General features: G+C 44.1%; 1 protein-coding gene across 10 annotated transcripts in view; it reads left to right on the top strand.

The window, feature by feature from the left end:
* Positions 1-19,703, top strand: part of ESYT2 (extended synaptotagmin 2) — an 81,048-nt gene extending 61,345 nt beyond the window's left edge. For 9 of the 10 annotated variants that reach the window (XM_042976701.1, XM_042976689.1, XM_042976709.1 and 6 more), the window contains 10 exons: positions 2,375-2,437; positions 5,672-5,746; positions 6,638-6,724; positions 8,788-8,937; positions 10,648-11,033; positions 12,181-12,279; positions 14,068-14,199; positions 15,860-15,965; positions 16,771-16,820; positions 16,917-19,703. In XM_042976701.1, the coding sequence (XP_042832635.1) occupies positions 2,375-2,437; positions 5,672-5,746; positions 6,638-6,724; positions 8,788-8,937; positions 10,648-11,033; positions 12,181-12,279; positions 14,068-14,199; positions 15,860-15,965; positions 16,771-16,820; positions 16,917-16,962 (1,194 nt within the window). In that variant the 3' untranslated portion in view covers positions 16,963-19,703. The remainder of the gene's footprint in view (positions 1-2,374; positions 2,438-5,671; positions 5,747-6,637; positions 6,725-8,787; positions 8,938-10,647; positions 11,034-12,180; positions 12,280-14,067; positions 14,200-15,859; positions 15,966-16,770; positions 16,821-16,916) is intronic. The other variant, XM_042976696.1, reaches the window with a different exon arrangement.
* Positions 19,704-20,993: the final 1,290 nt, after the last annotated feature.

The following is a 20,993-nucleotide window of genomic DNA, read 5'->3' as shown; positions in this document are numbered from 1 at the left end:
TTTATGATCTTGAGCTAAGACATTGCTAGCTTATCAAAACCAACTTCCCTCCCACATTATCAAAATCATACAGTAGTGCTGCTTAGTGATTCAATCATAGGCATCAGCACAGTGTTTTATGAGATTAATTTGACCAGATTTGATTGCCTTTTTTCTTTTTTAAAGAAAATTGGATTTTATCGTCAGGTTAAATCATTGCTTTCTCAATTTTCCCCCAAAGGCTGAGACTGTTGGTATTTCTGGTAAAGGCCAGCCCCGTTGGTCTTGTACCTTCTACCTACTCAGGATACTTAATTTGCAGCCCCATGCATGCATTACCGCCATCTGGGAACCTTTGGCACTACAGGACTTTCTCCCGTGTGGAAACAGTCTCTTGACGATACAGACTGTCAGCACTTTGCCCTCCTGTTTTGATCAGATTTGGAGCTGAATGTGACCCTGGAGCGCCGAGGGTGTTCTCTGGCTTCCAGTGGCCAGCTTTCCAACCTGGGAACCTGGGACTTACATAGTAACACGCATTTGCTGAACACCTTCCAAGGGCTCTCCCTGTCCGCCCTGTTTAATCTCCCCATCACATCACTTTTCAGATAAGGAAGCTGAGGCAGCACAGAGAGTGTGAGGGACAGAAGTTAGAGACCCAAGATCGCAGCTAGTCGGTACCAGAGCTGGGCTTTGAACTCTGCCTTGTGACCCCTCCTGTCTACCCCATGCTAGTGTAGAGTGAGGTTGTTACCACTTCAGGTTTGTGAGTTCACAGAGCTGTCCGTGGGGTTTATCTGAGATGAGTGTTCACACTGTTGCCTCCTTGGGATCCGTAAAATTGGATACTTGGTACACAGTAGCAAGATCACTGGGTGTGATGATGCAAGGTGCCATTTCACTTGTAAAAAGTACAGGTGGCATTACTTTAAGGTCTTTAAAAACAAAAAGGGGGTGTACCTGGCTGGCTCAGTCAGTGGAGTGTGTGAGTCTTGATCTCAAGGTTGTGAGTTCGAGTCACACATCGGGTGTCGGATTACGTAAAAATACAAATCTTTAAAAAGTCCGGGCGGCTACACTGCAGGTTATTACTGCCTCCAGTTGTGGGGAGCAGCCCGAGGCTGGAAGGTGCCGTGACGTCCGGGCCGACGCTGGCCCCCTCCCAGTGTCCCCATGTGATCTGGCCCGTCTCTCTTTCGAGCCTGTGCAGCCCCCCACGATCTCACAGCGCTTCTCTAGCTCTGCCACCCACACCACGGCCTCTCTCCTCACTTTTGCTTTCGTTGTGCATGTTAGAATGAGATGTGCATCACACCTACCCAAAGTGAGCTTCAGCAGAGGTTTCCGTGACACCTGAGGGTTGGCAGTCCTCACATGTCAGGGCGGAGGTTCCCAGCCTCACCTGGCCCATCTGGTGGGTCCAGTGTTTAGAGCTCCACAGGCCGCCTCAGTGGTCTGGCCTTTATGTCACGTGAATTCCTTTTGGCTGGATGTTCCGTCTTCTCATCTGGCCCAGCCTGCCATGGCCGCCGGAGGCTGGGAAGTTGGCTGTCCATCTTTCTTCACTATGATGTCTGCTGTTTAATAAAAACATAACAAAAAGCAGTTTGTCATTTGAAATTAATTACAACCGAAATGATAAAATCTTCCATGTTAAATGTCAGTCCTTGAAGGAGCTTACAGACAGCTCTGCCTTGTCCTCTTGAAGGCAAGAAAGTAATGATATGGAAAAAAAAAAAAAGTCAATGAAACTAGGACATAAAACCCGTAACAATAGAACTTTAAAGCCAGGATACACTTTTGAAATGAAGTGTTCAGCCCCTGCGTTCGATACTCGGGAGAGAATGGCAGTGAAGTGGAAAAGGCCCACTTCTGCTGTGGTTTTGCACGAAGGTAAAGTTCAGAAGCAAGGGAAGGGTCAGCTGCTCGTATGGGGTGTGATTTGGCTTGAGAGCCACGTGGGCATCTTGAGCCCATCCACTTGTACATCAGATAAAACCTTTAGTGTTGTCATGGGTGACGTCTTCATGAGTTTATTCAGGTTAAGAATAGTAAACAGAACCCTTTCTTAAAGTGTCACTCCTGGATTTTTTCAAATCCCAAAGACAAGAGGGGTGGGAGTGAAAGAACAGTAATCGTAAAGGATCACAGTAATCAGAGGAAATGTATTTTGATATTTATAGATTAAAGGTTTATCCTAAGATAAAATCTTGGGCATAAAGAAGAATTGTATGTGCTACAAATGATTTTTACTGTGTCATTCTTGTTGGTGGTTTTCATTTAAAGATTTTTTTGTTTGTTCTCATAAATTTTCGTGTCATTATTAACCTTACATAAACTCCTCGTTGCATGTTTTATTAACCCTTGGTATATTCATTTTCTTCTGACTTGAAAGAGTAACCCATTAGAATTTAACCCTGATGTCTTGAAGAAGTCTGCAGTTCAGAAAGCTTTAAAGGTAAACTAATAGTTTCCCTTTGAAAACTTAATTGAAACATATTGAAAGAGATGATATTTTAACTCACATGGGTTTATTGACAAACTGTCTCCCATAGTAATATAGTAATTAATTGTCTAGTTGGATCCTTTTTTTGTTTACCCAAGAATTAGTAGTTAGAAGAAATTAAGTCAGCTTTGAAGATAAATTTTATAAAGTACCAATATGGTAAATTAGACTTCTGTTTTGTTGGCCTCAGGCAGCAGTATCTAAGGTACTTTTAAATCCTCTGCATTTTAATTGGATTTGAATTGGTGAAAATGGTGAAATAGAAGGTCTATTTAAAAACATAACCAATCTTTAGATTATGATTTCAAGGTATTCCTTGTGCACTGTGACTATCCATTTAGAAATCACCTCTTCCAATATGCTGAGTTAGGGCCGTCTGAGTCGGTGACCTCATGGCTTTTGGTGCTGCTGGGTTTGGGTGACAGATCTTTTGAGAAGCTTTAAGTTTCATTAAATGAGGTATATTGAAAACTAAGCTCCACTCCCTAAAACAACATGAACATGTATTTTCTGGCCAAATTGTTAAAAGTTTTCTATGACTTACAGTGTTTTATTATTTTTTTTCCGATTCTTTCGAACATTTTAGGATCAAATATTGGGGCGGAGGGGGGCGGGGATTTAAATATAATGGTCTCAAGAAAATTCTGTCCGAAGGAATGGTTTTGAATCAGCTTCATCTAGAAAAAGAAGTTAAATTTTGAGTGAAGAAGACTGACAAAATGTCTGCTTTCTGCTGTAAATTTATTAAGTCCTCACCTGTACTGAGGCCATGAGGTGTGACCCAGCAGTGAGTTACTCCTTTGCAGTAGTGGTTAGCACGGTAGTTGAAGTAACCGCTCCAGTAACACTGGAAGGGATTAGATCAAGTCTTTCCTCACCGTTTCTTTGATGTCTGGGGATCATTGACCAGCGAGACGAAACGGTTGCAATGAAGGCTCTAAGTCAGACTGTTTGGGTTTGAACTGCAGCCTTGCCCAACTCCTCAGTATAACCTGTAGTGAGATGTCCGGTCCTCTGCTACTTATAGACTGGAAGTGATAGGATCTTTTTAGGAGTATCGAGTAAATTAAATAAGATCACTTGTGTAAAAAGTGCTCAGTGTAGCTAGCATAATATGTACATTTTAATTGATATTTTACCATTTCATTTAAGTGTAACGGCAAGGCCTTGGAAATGGCATTGTGGCCATTATTTAAACATGAAAACCAAAGTTCAAATAGATGAAACATGTAGGTCTCAACAATCAGTTGTAAACCACTGAAACTTAATTCAAGACAGTCTAACTTAAACTCACATTTTCGGGATGCATGGCTGGCTCAGTAGAGCGTGCGACTCTTAATCTCAGGGTCGTGAGTTCAAGCCCCACGTTGGTTGTGGTGCCTACTTAAAATTCATATAAAAAATTAAAAAATAAAATGTTAAAAGATAAAATAAAAACTCATACTTTCATTATACCTGTGTATCTGACTGGGGCTGATGCATTTTGACTACTGCATTGTGGTACAAGACTTAACGATTTAACCTCTTTCATAGAATCTGGAACATCATTTGTTTAAAAATACACCATTATTTTAGGTGCCACTAAGAAAAAAAAGCTCCATTAAGGTTTGATAGTGTTTGTGTCTACTGGAAGAATTCTTAGACTCAGGATAAATACAGATTTTTATTATGTCATGCACACAACAAAAGGAAGAGAGAAGCAAAATAAATTGGTTAAGGCAAGAACAACTGTGTCCCAATTGGGATCCGCCCCAAAACAGGTCCATAAATTTTTCAAGAGATGTTAGAAAGGTAAAAAAAAGAAAAATTGTGTCTCAAAATTGATAAGGCACGGTAACTTTAGGAGTGAAACAGCTGCTTTTTCAGAGATGAAGTGACCTACCCTAGCTAAGAAGCAATTTCTGTATCAAAGCAGTTGCTATATCAGAGGACGATTTCATTCCCTCCGGCGTAGCAGAACCCTGGCCTTGGCCCCGCGGCTCAGCATCTCTAGCCAAAGTGGCTCCACAAAGGAGGGCGCCCTCACTAGAAGCCAGCCCGCGTCCTGGCCACACCCAATTGCAAGGGAAGTTGGGAAATAGAATTTTCATGTGCAGAGGACTCGTGCCCACCTAGAACTCCGGGTTCCAGTGGTAAAGGAAGGATTTAGGTGAAGAGTTCATATTCTCTGCCACAGTAGTTTATAACCTTGGATGTTTTCTTTTTTTAATGGTGTTTATTTCGTTTTGCAGAATTTATTCACACCAAAAAGATGAACCAGAAAATAGATTATCACTGTATGTTTGGGCTAATAATATTCCGATAATCCTATGAATTTGACACCTATTTCTATCATTGCTGTAGTGTTAAGGATTGACTCTAAAATTGCTTAACAACAACAACAACAACAAAACATTTTTGTGACCTAATTAATTCCCACTAACACAGATATTTAACTGCATCTTCTTGTGGGGCTAAGTTAGAAATAAACCTCATGTCCCATGTATGTTGTGTCCCACTATGTTCTTTCACCTGTCTGCTCAGGTATGCTTCTCACCATTTGTTTTCTTATTCCTGAGTTTTTCTCATTATATTTATATCTGCTTAATTTAATGCAGTTCTAGATTGATGTTTATTCTTCCAGTCAGAATTACTTAGGAGCTGGTAAGCAAGAAGTGATATCTGATAGCTACATGTTTGCACAGAAGGTACGAAGTTAAAAATGTGAAGATATGTCTCTGATACTTTGTAGTGTGTTTATTATTCCCACCAGGGGACTATTCAGAAGTGTATGTTCCAGATGTTTGTCCTTCCTCATGCTTTTGTTTCCATTTGCTGCACTTACTCATTTTCTTATCCTAGTAACATGAGTTTTGAGAGCTGGAATTAGCATTAAAGATATTTAGAAGTTTGCATTTTTCCAAACTAGCTTGCTTTAAAAATAAAAGGCCTTAGCATTTAAAAATCATATGGAAATAGGAATTTTCTTAATTTATTTCATGGTAGACCCAATTATGGCTTTGGATATGCTCAGCAATTATTTTCCAGTTAAATTGTTCCCAGATAGTCCCTGTAACTGAAGTGTCAGAATTAATTAGAAATGACTATTCATATGAGCCACTAATTTCATTTTTAGTAAGCCCCAGTTCAAGATGTATGTTTACTTATTTTGTCTTATTTTTTGTTTGTTTGTTTGTTTTTGGATAGTCAGGGAAGAAAATAAACAGCAATCCAAACCCTCTTGTCCAGATGTCAGTTGGACACAAGGCCCAGGAGAGCAAGGTGAGGTGCTGACTGGTTTCCTATGATGTCACTGTTACTGGTCTTAGGTGGGGACTGTCAGCGGGCTGCTAGTGCAGGCGTGAGGCATTGATTTCCATATCTTCCTCTCGTTTTCTCAAATCAGTTAGTTCCCAGATAACAAACTTCTTTATTGGGTAACGAATGTATTGTTTATGTTTAAAAATATCAACAACAAAAAAAAGGGGGGTGCCTGGGTAGCTCAGTTTGTCTTTCTCTCTCCCCCTCCCCCTTCTCCCCCCCCCACTCCTCTCCCCCACTGTCTCCCTCTCAAAAAATAAATTTTAAAAATGCCATAATAAGCTTTTGCTTGATTTCGTGGATAAATGACATGGTATAAATTTCTAAGTTTCCTTTGAATGCTCTATAAATATTTTGTTTGAAAGATAACCAGCAGTCCTTAAAATTCAACAAACACAATTCTGTGGCATTCAGAGGACATTGCTGTTGTTGTAATGTGTTCCACTTTCCTAATTTAAAAGAAAATATTTCAGGAATTATTTACAGTTACAGGCCATTGTTCGCTTTAAAATGTTCACAATTTAGGAAGCTTCCTGACTTCTAGCATTATGTGGTCCCTGGGAAAATAGTAGAACAAAGGCCAAACCAAGCAGATGAACTCTTGTCATTGGGATGGGCTCAGAGGTTGAGATTTCATAACTGTCAATTTCCCTGACACACTCTAAAAGCTTTGGACTGTCTCCATCTTTGAACACTTTTCACAATTAACACACAGCACATGCTCAGCAAATAAGTGTCTTGGAATTTAATTAAAGTCCTAAGCTTCCAAACACAATAAATGAATAACCACAGTCTCGGTAGCCCTTTTCCACAGAAAATACCACAGAGCTGATACTTGGTTATTTCTTTCAGATTCGGTACAAAACCAATGAACCTGTATGGGAAGAAAACTTCACCTTCTTCATTCACAATCCCAAGCGCCAGGACCTTGAAGTCGAGGTATTTCATTTGCATTTTTTTAATAGATTTGTTGAAATATAACCAACATACAAAGAGGTGCCCAGATTTAAAGAGTACAGTTCATGGACTCATCACCATAATTGATACATCTTTGTCAGATTTATCCCTAAGTATTTCATACTTTTTGATACATAATTTTTTTCAGTTTTCAACTTTTGATTACTAGTATCTAGAAATGCAAATGATTTTTGTATGTGGATATTATATTATTGTATTTGATTATTCTCATAGCTTTTTGTGAATACTTTAGGATTGTCTTCTACCTGGTAGTCACGTTGTCTGCTAATTATGTCACTTCTACTTCTGTGTGTCCGATCTGGGTGCCTTTCACTTCCTTTTCCTGCCTCCTCTTGCCCTGCTGGGCCCTCCAGCCTCTGGAGCGAGTAGACCCCTTCCCCTCCCTTCCGACCTCAAGGGGAAAGCCTTGAGGTTTCACCATTAGGTCTGTTGTCTAGGAAGCTTCCTTCTACTCCAGCTGCTAGTTTGCTGCGTGTTTTTGTCATGAATGGATGTTGAATTTTCTCAAAGGCTTTTCTGTAACTATTTCTATAACTATTTTCAATAACTATTTCTATAACTATTGAGATGATGTTCATGTTTGTAAACATGGTGGACTATATTGTTGATTGTCGAATGTTAAACCTTACAGACCTTTGTTTGGGGGTAAGTTCCACTTGGTCATGATGTAGTATCCTTTTTATGTATTCAATGTAACTTGCTAACATTTTGTTGAGTTTTTGTATCTTAGTCATGAAGGATCCTAATCTGTAAGTTTGTTTTTTTCTCAGGGTAATGCTGTCCTCCTAGAATGAGTTGGGGAATGTTCCCTTCTTTGCATTTTTCTAGAAGAGTTGTGTAGAATTGGGCTTTCTCCTCACGTGCTTCAAGAATTCACCAGTGAAGCCATCTAGGCCTGTACTTTTCTTATGAGAAGGCATTTAAATACAAATTATATTCCATTCGTAGATATGGATTTATCTAGGGTATCTCTTTTTTTCTTCATGATTTTTGATGTTTATGCTTTTAAAAAAAAATTATGTTTATTTTTTGAGAGAGAGACAGAGTGAGAGCAGGGGAGGAGCAGAGAGAGAGAGGGAGACACAGAATCTGAAGCAGGCTCCAGGCTCTGAGCTGTCAGCAGAGCCCGACGTGGGGCTTGAACCCATGAACTGTGATATCATGACCTGAGCTGAAGTCAGATGCTTAACCGATTGAGGCCCCCAGGCACCCCTGATGTTTATGTTTTTTAAGAAATTCATCTATTTCATCTAAATTGTTGAGTTTCTTGGCACAACATTATTTAGAATATCCCTTTAATGTCTTTTTAATGTCCTATAATAAACATTAATAAACATTAAAAAAATTTTTAAAAGAAGTCAGATGCTTAACTGGCTGGGCCCCCCAAGTGACCCCACAGTGCTTTTTTGGTGCTCATTGTAGCTGTGCAATGAGGAAATGAGAGATTCGTTGGAACCTCACTTACCGTAGCATTCTGTGTCTCTAAGAGGTTTTCTACTGTGTCCGTCATTTATGAGAACCCTACTTAGAAAGAGATGGCTGAGATATTTTTTAAAGACTGGGTTTTGGAGGAGCCTGGGTGGCTCACTCAGTTAAGCAACCAACTCTTGATCTCAGTTCAGGTCTTGATCTCAGGGTTGTGAGTTCAAGCCCCGTGTTAGGCTCCGCTCTGGGCATGGAGCCTAGTTTAAAAAAAAAAAAAAAAAAAAAGACTTGATTTTGGACATTTCTCCATTTTTTTGTATTTTTTTCTTTTAATGTTTATTTTTGAGGTAGAGATGGAAGCCTGGTGGGGAGGGGCAGAGAGAGAGAGAGCGAGAGAGGGAGGGAGGGAGACCCAGAATTGGAAGCAGGATCCAGGCTCTGAGCTGTCAGCACAGAGCCCGACATGGTACTCGAACCCACAGACCGGGAGATCATGACCTGAGCCCAAGTCGGCGCACAACCGACTGAGCCCCCCGGGCTCCCCTCTATATTTTCTGTCTTGACCCTTCAGAGCTAAATGTGTTCTGTGTGTTCTGCAGGTCAAAGATGAACAGCATCAGTGTTCTCTGGGGCACCTGAAGATCCCTCTCAGTCAGCTGCTTACCAGCAATGACATGACCATGAACCAGCGATTTCAACTCAGTAATTCAGGTCCAAACAGCACTCTGAAGATGAAGATCGCCCTCAGGGTACTGGAGTCTCATGCAGCGATTACAGGAGTGGACGGGGGGCGGTGTGTGTGGACTGGCTGACTCCTGGGTGCTGCTCCAGAGTGTAGTGAAGGGCATGGGCCCTCGTGGAGGATGACCGCGGTATAGCTGCGAGCCTGGGGCCAGGAAGGCACTTGTCTGGGATCGAGGAAACCACTGCTGACAACTATAGGCGCTCAGGGGAGAGATAATTGAGGCTTGGACTTAGACATCTGCCCCAGCTGGTATTTCCAGATTGCTTGAGCAGGCCAGGCTAAATTCTCAAAGGTCATTCAGGAGAGAAAATTTAATACAGTTCTTCAAGATGGTAGAAATTACAAACAGACTTTTTGTACAAAATAGACAATGACTCGTGTGAGTGCCTGAGGAAATGTTCAAAATAAAACTGGCAAATGGATTGGAAAATGCTGAAACTCACTAATTTTTAAAATGCAAATTAAGGGGCGCCTGGGTGGCTCATTCGACTCTTGGTTTCAGCTCAGGTCATGACCTCACGGTTCGTGGGTTCTAGCCCCACGCCGGGCTCGCCGCTGTCAGCACGGAGCCTTCTCTGGACCCTCTCTCTCCGTCTCTCTCTGCCTCTCCCGCACTCATGTGCACGCGTGCTTTCTCAATAAGTAAACATTGTTTTAAAATAAAATAAAATGCAAATTAAAATGAAGAACCCACTTTTTAAAAACTCCAAGCAACCTCGGTCTGTGGAGGGTTCAGTGTTCGTGATCTCTTTGCACTTGGTTCCAACTCTGGAGATAGGCAGTTTCTGCAGACCACGGGTCACGGAGCCCCTTGGGCCAGGAACCCGTTCTCTGGAGATCTGACCTTCAGTAAGAAGACAGAATGCAAAGAGGCCACGAACATAAAGATGTCTGCTGCAGCTTTATTTTTTACAAGGAGGGAAACTTGACACTGTTGCAGCGACCCTGGAGTGCAGGGTTTTGGGGTGTGGGCTCTTGTTCAGTGGAATGTTGCACACCTTACCACTGACTGTGAAAAGCCAGCGAAGTGAAGGGTTCCCGTGCTCACACAAGCCGAAGGACATGAAGGCCGTTCCGGCATTCATGCTGGGTGTGTGCAGTAGCCCACTGGGGAGGGGGCCCTCACCTCTCATCCTTTCTTGGGGGCGCGCGGCTCAGGCTCGCCCAACAATGACGTCACCCCCACAGCTGTGCGAGAATGCACGCAGACGGAAGAGGCCGAAGGGAAATTATGTTTACGTCATGGAAGCGATAATTTTGATGAAACTTTCCTTTCTCTTTTTTTTTTTTTTAAATGAGAACTAAGTCATTTTTTTAATTTTTTACATTTTTATTTGTTTTTGAGAGCGAGAAAGAGCACAAGTAGGGAGGGGCAGAGAGGGAGAGGGAGACACAGAATCTGAAGCAGGCTCCAGGGTCCGAGCTCTCAGCACAGAGCCAGATGCGGGGCTCGAACTCATGAACTGTGAGGTCAAGACCTGAGCTGAAGTTGGGTGCTCAACCTACTGAGCCACCCAGGTGCCCCTCCTTTTTCTACTTACCATAATGTGGCATCACTCTAATAACAGAGTAGCTGGACATATAGACTAGACTGTTTATAATGTTTTTGCCAAGTTTTCAGTAGACATTGGCAAGTGAATACATCTAAAGCCATTCATATACCAGGCCATTCTAGTGTCACTGATTTTAATTTTGTGTTTGTTTCCACTTGCAGATACTCCACCTTGAAAAGCCAGAAAGGTCCCCAGACCACCAACACTCAGCTCAAGTAAAGCGACCCTCTGTCTCCAAAGAAGGGAGAGAAATATCTGTCAGATCTCACGCGTCCGCATCGCCGGGCTCCGGTGATGGCAGCACAGCCCCGTGCACACCAGTCGTCGGGGGCAGCGATAAGCCTGGCGTGGAAGAGGGGGCCCAGCCTGTGGAGGCCAGCCCCCAAGGCCCACGCGACCTGGGCAGGAGCTCCTCCAGCCTCCAGACCAGTGCCACCTGCTCCCCCAGCCACATCTCCGTTAAGGAGCCCACTCCAAGCATAGCCTCAGACATATCCCTGCCCATCGCCACCCAGGAGCTTCGGCAGAGGCTGCGGCAGCTAGAGAAGTAACCAGACCCCTCCTTTGTCCTTGTCCAGTCAGAGCACACGTCCCGTGCTAACGTCGTCTTGAGTTAGCCAAAAGAGCCTGAGGTGTCCCTGCCCTTTTGCTCACTGAGTGTTTGCCTTTTAAAATAAACCTGCCATTTCTAGGACCTGACTAGGGACCAAGAAGCAGTGGGGTTCGGGGTGAATAGAAGAGGGTCTGAGCCCCTGTGTGCCTGTCCTCAGACCAGGAGGCGGGACCTAGAGCTGATGCTCGCTCTTCGTGCCGTGGTTGTGTCTGTGTTGGAAGAACAAGTCCTGTTTGCTCAGCACCCCCTTACTACCACCGGTCGTGTGTTGTCTAGTCTTTGGATTCATACTTGTGCTCCTGGGCTCTTCAGAGAAGGAGGAAGGCAGCTTGCAGTTATCATAAGCTTCAGACGTTAACCTCTTCCCGTCAGTGGAAGGAACGAAGTGGCCCTTTGAAGCTGTTCTTGCTGTTTGTTGTTCCGAGAGGTGTGTCGAGGCATAGGAAGCGGAGGCAGAGATGAAACGCACTCCTGGGGGTTGAGGAAGTCACACGCGTGTGACCCACACTCAGCATGCTCTCTCCTGCGTACTTTCTCAGGTTCAGCGTTCAGAAGAAAGCAATCAGTCCCTTCCTCTCTTGCTCTAGGAGGAGATAGAACTTTAAATAAGAAAGCACTTCTCTCAGGAGCTAAATTTGGGGAGTAGCCGGGATGATCTTGAGGGACATTGCACCAGGGCAACCGTTGGCGGGCTTGGGAGTCTGCGCTTCAACCCTGAGAGAGAAGCTTCCTGAGAGAGGCTGCCGGGAAAATCAGAGCAAGCAGTGCACGTGGGGCTTTGAGGGAGCACACGTAGAGTTGGGTCCTTACAGGCTAGACGTTGCTTTGCAGAGACCACAGAATCGATGTTTGTAATGAGGACATCTCCTGAGTCTCCTTTTTACCATGGGCCCTCACTGGGAAAGCTGTCAGTTCTGGATAATTAAGTTATGTTGAAACCTTATCTGAGATATGAGTTTGGTTGATTAATAGAAGTCCAGATTATGCTCAAGTCCGTGGGTAATTTGATTGTTTTTGTGCTAGTTGACTCACTCCCGTTCAGTTCTGAGGAGAGCTATAACCTCTCGCTTTGTTTCCCCAGTGGGACTACACTGGGGCAGTCGCCCCTGGGGCAGATCCAGCTGACCATCCGACACAGCTCGCAGAGAAACAAGCTTGTGGTGGTCGTGCACTCCTGCAGGTGAGCTGGGCCCCCGGGAACCCCCAGGTGGGCTTTAGATGAGAGGCCAGTGTTAGCTCTGACATCACTAAACAGATGAACCCATTTCATTTTTGAAGGACAAAGTAATGATGTTATGCTACAGACTTAGTATTCAGTGCTGCATTCTTTTTTTGTTCTTGACATTGTTTCTGTTCATAAACATTTTGGTTGCTTTGTAATCCACTCCTTTTTTTAAGTTTATTTTTATTTGTTTTGAGAGAGAGAGAGAGAGCAGGGGAAGGGCAGAGAGAGAGGGAGACGGAGTCCCAAGCAGGCTTCACGCTGTCGGCACAGAGCCTGAGGTGGGCCTGGAACCCACGAACCGTGAGATCATGACCCGAGCCGAAATCAAGAGTCGGATGCTTAGCCCACTCAGCCACCCGGTGCCCCTGTACTACATCTTGAACTGCTCTACTGCGGTTTATACAACATTCCATATGGCTGGATGTTTAGATTGTCCAAGTTACATGTAACATGGTAATGAACATATTTTTCTTGAAGTGTCTCTTTGAGATTAAATTTCCAGGAGTAAGTTTTTGTCAGTAATTCGGAGGATCTCAAAAGGTTGATGAGATCATGACAGGTATTGCCAATAGTCTTTCAAGACTATTTCTGGAACATGCCAGCTGGCATTGGTACCCAGGGTACAGGTGTATCTTCTCCTGCCCCCATCAGGAAGTTTATTGTGCAGCGTACTGATTTAGTGAGTGTAACATGAGCTGGCAGCGTTGCTTTAATTTGTCTTTGATTAGTGATGATGCTATGGAGCCAACTAATTATTTCCCTTCTGTGTGACTTCTCTCAGTAGTAGTTAGGATATAAATGTACGGCATAAGTATTTGGATCTTATTAAAGGCTGTTAGAGGGGCGCCTGGGGTGCTCAGCATTTGACTCTTGGGTTGAGCATTTGACTCTTGATTTCAGCTCAGGTCATGATCTCACAGTTTGTGAGTTCAAGCCTCACGTTGGGCTCTGTGCTGACAGCTCGAAGCCTGGAGCCTGCTTTGGATTCTGTGTCTCCCTCTCTCTCTGCCCCTCCCCTGCTCATGCACGTGGGTTCTATCTCTCTCTCTCTCTCTCTCTCTCTCTCTCTCTCTCTCTCTGTCTCCCAAAGTAAATAAATAAACTTAAAAAAAATAATAAAAGGCTGTTAGAAACATAGGAAATTATATAAATGTAGACTTCAGTTCTGAACCTATTTATTGAGCACCTTATACATTCTTGCTGTGAGATAATTACTGTTGTAGAGGACTCTCAGCAAATAGTCCCCTAACTAGATTTTCAGGTTGATCGGTAAGTGAATAATTTGAAGTGGTTGCATATAATTAACTCCCAGACTCTGTTTGGCTCAGACCAGGTGTCCGAGGAGAAGAGCAGCATGGGTTGCACAAAGGAGGTGAAAGGTTTAGGTGAACGAAGGGCACAGAGTTGGGGGAGCAGCCTGGCAGCACTGAGGATGGGGTTTCCCTTGGTGTGAGGCCAACCACATCCCCTCCCACTGGGAGAAGCTGGACATTAGAAACAACAGCTTCCATTTTCAAAGCAGAGCAAGTATCAGGATGTCCCCCAAACTCTGGGCTCAAGAAACGGAGGTGAAAGTTGCGTCCGCCAACAAGCTAGCACAGGGTGAGGACAGAAACTCACTTTGTTCCTTTCTGCTTCTCAGTGGTGTAGATAAATATAAATCGAAGTAGGAAGTTTGAACGTGATGCTAACGGTCGTTTTCCTAGATTCTAATATCGAGTGTTCTCTGGTTTGTGTCGTAAGAAATCTCATTGCCTTCTCTGAAGATGGCTCTGACCCCTATGTCCGCATGTATTTGTTACCAGACAAGAGGAGGTCAGGAAGGAGAAAAACACACGTGTCAAAGAAAACACTGAACCCCGTGTTTGACCAGAGGTATGGTGCTCACTCAAGATGGGTAGGCTGTCGAATTCAGAAATTAAAAAAGGCTTGATCAAATACCTTTGAATGACTAATGCATTTAAACCAACACACTGTTGGGAAGTATCAGTGAAAAAACTCCAGATTAGCACACACGGACTTGTTAACATAAATAAATGAACATTTTGAACTTGGTCTAGAAGTGGCTACACATAGTAAGTTCAGGCTGTACACACTGTGGAAGGGAAACTGGTGATTGTGGACCTCGCGGAACTTCCATCCTGGGCGGTTGTATCTATTGATTTTTCTGACTTATAAATAAAAACTAAGAATTCAACAATAAGTATATTTTAAGTTTATTTTAAATAACAATAAGTCTATGACATCTTAAAATACAACATTCTTCTGAAAAACAACTAGTTTCCAAAACAATAAAAAAGTGAAAAGAATGGCATTATTGTCTAACATTTTCGCAGATCCCTTTAATGGTCTGTCTTAGTAGAGGTCATATCTGCTTCTGCCATCGGTGCTGATCTCCAGAGAGCACCTCGAGGACCTCCGGGGGCCTTGCGCCACCCTTAAGAGCTTCAGTCTGCAAACTCGTTACCTTACGTTACAGTGTCTACAGCTAAAAAAAAACCAACAGCATTTTGGGAAATCATATAGTCAAATGGTGTCACTTTTGTTTACATTTATCTTTAAATGGACTGGTTGTTTCTCATATGTTCACGCCAGCAACTCTTTTTAAATCACAGACAGAAACTGACAGGAGGTGTGCACCAGTCCCTGGTGTGAGCACAGTGTTCTCACTTAGCCGCAGCCAAAGTTAAGGGTTCGGAAACGCCCCTCCGCGCCCCCTGCAAGTCTGGGATTCTAGCTGCTGAAGCTCCCTGAAGGCTGGTCACGTTCCAGCCACATCCCTCCCGGGCCTTAGGCCCTCTGCCCTCTGGTTTGCCAGAGACCCTGACTCACAGTGGCTGAACTCCAGCCAGCTTTGAGGACTTGGTTCCCTGGAGGCATTTTTGTTTGTAGCATCTGACTTCGGCCATTAAAAAGTGCACTGCGTATCTTTTCCCTTCCATGAAGCTGTATCACATACTACTTTTCTTTATTTCACTCACCCCGGCTTTGTAATCACTGCTGTTTAGTCTTTTGGCCTGGATGAGAAAACCAGTGGGTCCTACCTACATCCACAGTCCCCCATTGTAACTACTAGGAAGACTCAGGGCAGACATTCAAAGAACACCCGTCCCCATACATGAGGGAGCCACAGGCAGTAGGGTCTTTCGCATACTTAGTGTTGTTTTATTTGATTTTTTTTTTTAATTTTTAGTTAAATTTTAGTTGACATGTTACTAATATGTTAGTAATTAGTAGTATTAATGCAGTGTTGGTTTCAGGGGTAGAATTCGGTAATTCATCACTTACATACGGCCTTTCACATACTTAGGAGGCCAGAGTCTTTGGTTATGTTTGCAAAATAAGGGAAACAAAAATTGTTTTTGAGTCTTCATGAAATGCCAGATCCAAACATTGAACAGAACTCAATTTTATAATAAAAAACAGCATAACATTTAGAACTGTCTTGTAAGCAGAAAGGTTGTTTTTTGGTTATAATGAGAATACAACAACATTATGGAGAAATTTAAGGGAGGTCCTCTTTTTCCCGTGTCAGCTTTGATTTCAGCGTTTCATTACCAGAAGTACAGAGGAGGACGCTGGATGTAGCAGTAAAGAACAGTGGTGGCTTCCTGTCCAAAGACAAAGGGCTTCTTGGCAAAGTAAGTTTAAAAAATAACCGTGATCGGTTCCTATATCTTATAAACATTAAGCACGTATCCAAAGGGCATTGTTTTAGACCATACTTAAATCAATGGAAAGGGGGGGACTTCCTCTCTGATTAATGCTTATTTATAAAATAGTGGACCATGAAAGACCATGGCATCTAAAATATGAGTACGTTTTGAAAATTACTTTATTTTCATTGTTTTTACATAATCAGATTATTGGGCATGTTACTCACACAAATGCTGTGAACGTAGAGTTGAAGAAAAGATTAATTTTTTAATTAAAGAAATGTTGAGTCACATTGAAAGAAAACATGAAGGAAAATATTCTCTTGCAGTTCCGCCTCCTCCACTAACCAACTATTCTTTTTCTAACAAATTAGTGCCTTTATTTCTCTGAATTTATTCTGGTCTTTGTCAGAATTCACAGGTAACTCTTGCATAAGATTATATATTCTTTAACATTAAATGTACACAGAGGCTGAGTTAGGGAAGAGGAGTTTTGAATTAGGTACCGCTTGCAGATAATCCGGATCCACTGTGCTGGCACTAATGGAGTGTGAGCCGATATCCCTGTAAATTATCAGCACTGATCCTTCTTCATAACCGAACTTTGAGAGTCCTGGATACAGGGCAGAGCTCTTGGATGTGATCGCCATATCATTCATGGGGGGTCATCAGGGTCAAAAACATTGACAGGGAGAGACTCAAAATAACACAGTGGGTTCCATACTGAGGCAGCAGGAGGTCAGAGAGATCGGGGCTCCACCCGCTGTTACAGGTGTCGTTTAACCCACAGGTGTTGGTCGGTCTGGCGTCCGAAGAACTGGCCAAGGGCTGGACCCAGTGGTGAGTGTCCCAGCACGGACGAGCCCCGTGTGTCTATTCCACAACACTTTCCCCGGTTGACCACATGTCTCTTGTCATGTCCCCATGCACCCCTAGGTACGACCTCACAGAAGATGGCACGAGACCACACGTGGTGACGTAGTCCCTGCCGGGCACGAGGAGCCCCCCCCCCCCACCCCCGGTGTGCCAACCACCTTCGTGCGCTCGCAGCGCACCCTCCCACAGACGTACCAATATTGTTTTTATAATTTCAATGTATTTAGTTATACATATCTTAATAGTTTTATAAAACATGTTGACGTTTTAGGCATATTTGGCCAATATTATCATTAAATTTTATATGTTTAATTTCCTGTAGTATTTGCCGGTTATTCTAGCGTATAATAGGGTAGTAGTTAGTTACCGTGTCGCGTAAGGCTGTATGTCCGTTGTATCGACGAGGAAGCAGATCTATGTATATGCTTTACTGTTGCCTTGTTTTGTACATCGCTGAGGTACACTCTGCCATGTAAATAGACTATTTTTTATAATCTCTACCTGCTGGTTTGAACTCTGAAGAACATGGATTAAGGAAATATATTTTTTTTCTAAGACTTATTAAATTCTTATGACACATAATCATTTTGTCTTTGCAGGAAAAGTTCTCAGTGACCAATTTTGTGGTATTTTTCTTTTTAAAAAGAAAAGCTGAAAGATTAAATATTAAATAAGTATAGTTCTGCCCATCACGAATGACGAAAATATTCAAAATATTACCACTTTTATAAATATAAATATGTATTTTTGAGAAGTCAGATGAAGTGCTTCTAAGGAAAAATGTGTAACTGAGTAATACATAATACTAAGAGGATGTCATGTCATCATGGTGCACTAACTTGAAGTTTCTTCCATGAAATGTCTTAATTGCTTGATAGAATGTATTCATGAAATAGTACACAGATACACAGTTATACTTCCTAAAATACAGCCCAAATTTTCAGTGTTAGCAGTTAGGCTATTGTGAAATAGTCGGTCATAAGGTTTGTTAGTTTTCAGTGTTTTCCCAGCCTGTGAAGACAGAGACAGGCTCACGTGGTCACCATAGAGTTTGTGGGGTGGATCTGGGTAAGGAGGAAGTTGTTTTAAACCAACAGCTCATTCATTCACCTGTCAGTGTGACATCATAGGTTGACAGAACCCCTGAGGTGGCCTTGGCTTCCTTTTGCCCAGCACAGAGGCCACTCTTGGGGCCACAGGGTTCCAGCACGGCGGCTGGTGATTGTAATTAACCGTTTCCGGGGTTTCCTCACTTTATGCCGTGACTGACCTCAGTATCGGGATATTGTTATACAGTTTCTGTTTTGGAATATGTTTTCCTGTTTAGATTACTAAAAGCATGTTTTACATCCTCGAGTCCCAGACCTCTTGGGGGTTGAGGCTCCGTGGCAGTGTCTAAGCCGTGCTCGCCTGTGAGAAACACGCACGGACTCAGAAAGAGTTTTCAGTATGTTAAGCTGTATGGTGCAAATGTGTCCTTAGCTATCAGAACATTCTGAAATCATGTGTGAGGACATTGGGGAAATCGAGCTTTGTGGTTGAAACTGGGGATCTTACCATGAATCCCTCCACGGACTCGTGGGCGGCCCGTGTGACCAAACACACCAAAGTGCCTGTGGTGGATGCTGGTTGTTACCTTGCGTACTTCTGCCTGCCAACAGATCTTACCCTTCTTTTAGTTCACACTTTAAACCGGAGGTTTATGTATAATGGAGCCTATAGCCTCACAACACAGTTCATGTAATCATAAAGACCAGTGTAATCTCCCTGCTTCCTACTTGATGGAACTTCACTATAAAGCCTCATTATAAACCATTTCCCATGTTAATGTACAGGAGGAAATGGATGAATAGATTGGTGCCCACAAAACATTTAACTGCGGTGGTGTTTTAGCAGCGCGATAAAGGCAGGTAATTACTTAATAAACCTAGTCGTCGGTCCATGGTATTAGATTTATTGAAGATTTTTTTTCAGTTGAGTCTGTTGAAGGGCCTCTGGCATAATCTATAAAAAGGGAACGACCGCTCACTGGGATTTACAATACCAGTAATTTTTACCAACATCCTGAACATCTGGGTTTTGCCTTGTGCTCACCTCGCGGTATGTATTCACCTTATGCAGCGCTCTAAGCAATTAGGCAAAATAAGTACAAGGAAGAGTATAAAGCCAGTGGCAGCGTGACACCCGCCTTGTGCCGCAGGGACGGAGGAGCCTGGAGACGGACCTTGGCAGCGGGCTTCCTTCTCTTTAGAAGGAAAGGGACGATTCTGAGGACGTAAAACAAAAAAACCTTTCCAGGTGTGATTCTGTCCTTCACGGCCAAATGAGCGGTCAGTGGGAAGCTGTGGTATTCCGTGGGAAGGACTGAGAATTCCGCTCACGGCCGGACTCCGCACTCCAGGGTCCCCAGATCGGCATCCCTGCTCCTTAATGACCGATTCGTCTAGGAAAAGGGAACGTTAACTTCTCTGTATTGAGCCGAATCAACGGGAGGAAAATTAACTTACACAGATTTGAGTTCTGTTTGTCCATGTGGGTTGCTTCTCCTGTGCCTTAGCGTATGGAAGTGTGACGCCGGTGTTTCCAAGTCCCAGATCGTTGCTGTACTCACGGCAACTCTGTTCTGTGCTACGAGATAGTGTTCGTCAGGAGGTCAGCCCTTTTTCTTCAGGAACCGAAGCTCAGTGGAGACCAGCGTATATGCGCGTTTATACTCGGGCTGTCCGCCACTGCAGATGGAAAACGGCGGAGGGCTTTTTTTAATTGTTATTAGAGAATGTCCTTTTTGATCAACTAATTTTACATGACAGTGCATGTATTTATTCAATAAACTCTTACGTTAGCTCACTTGTGATTTGTTTTTCCTTTGTCTTTTGAAATGAAATTTTTAACGTGTGGTCAAATAACTTGAAAAGTAGTAAGTAGATTCTTTATACGTGCTATTTGTGAGTTCTTTCATTTTCAAAGGAACATCAGGTCGCTGATACTCGTCCTCTTGTTCCCATCTTGGCTCTTCTCTGCCTGCCTTGGACTCGGAGGCTTGGAAACACTCGTCTGAAAGGCCACCGCGAGTAGAAAACGACGGTCTTTTTGTGCGCTTTGTAAGCGGAGTCCTGAGAAGAGCGGACGAGAGGCTGGCTGAGGCAGGAGGGGGAGCCCGGGAGGAGCCCCCCCCCCCCCCCCCCCGCCGCGGGGCGCCCGCGGCCACACGCCTGGCCCTCCGGCCAGACCGTAAATGCGGACGGACGCAAGTTTTAGTCCCAGTCCCTCTTTTAATGTTTACTCTGCATTCTGCTTGACAGCCCTTGACAACTTGGTGTCCACGTTGATGTCTGCAACGCAGACTCTGCTGCTGGGCTCAACACCCGCTAACCCGGGTCTCCTTGTTAGCCCTCTGCACTGAGGGGCCCGCGGTGTTTCTGTCCGGCTGCCGGTGTCTGTCCGGGAGCTTGAGGTGGCGACCTCGGCCGTCCCTCTGCCTCCCTCCCACGTGCAGACCCCAGGCCCTTCGGTTCAAGTCGAGAAGACGTCCGCTTTGCTAGGAGCCCACGGCCGTGCCCGTGCTGCCTGCCACCCCCAGCGCTGGAGCTGTGGCCCCTCCCCCTGCACCCTCCATGCCGCAGGCCGGGCGGTCTTTGAAAACACGTCTCTAACTCACTACCGCTCTCCCTTGCTCTTGGAATAAAGCCCCCCCCCCCCCCCCCCCAGCATACCATGCCCTGAGGCCTTCCCAGCCGTATTTCCTTCCACGGTGCCGCCCACCCCTGACGCTTCCTCTCGGTTCCACAGACTTCCCACCCTCCTTCCCATCAGTACCCCAAACCTGCCCTTCCCCTGCCCCTGGCCTAGCTGACTCCCACTGCCCTTCACTTCCTGGCTTGGAGTGGATTTCCCCGGGTGTCCCGAACCAACACCCCCTGCCCCCGTTACAAGGCCTCTCAGCACTGTGCTGCTTCCAGTCATAGACTTAGCATCACTGCAGTGCTTTGCTTTATCTTTTTTACAGCGTATTTTTGAGAGGTAGAAAGGATGGGAGAGGGGCAGAGAGAGAATCCCAAGCAGGCTCCATGTTGTCAACGAAGAGCCCGACACGAAGGTGAGATCACGACCGGAGCCAAACTCAAAAGACTGACGCTT

This window comes from Panthera tigris, chromosome A2 (assembly GCF_018350195.1).
Source record: "Panthera tigris isolate Pti1 chromosome A2, P.tigris_Pti1_mat1.1, whole genome shotgun sequence".
NCBI lineage: Eukaryota > Metazoa > Chordata > Mammalia > Carnivora > Felidae > Panthera > Panthera tigris.
Note: the sequence above shows the minus strand (reverse complement) of the source record. Positions and strands in the feature narration are given on the sequence as shown.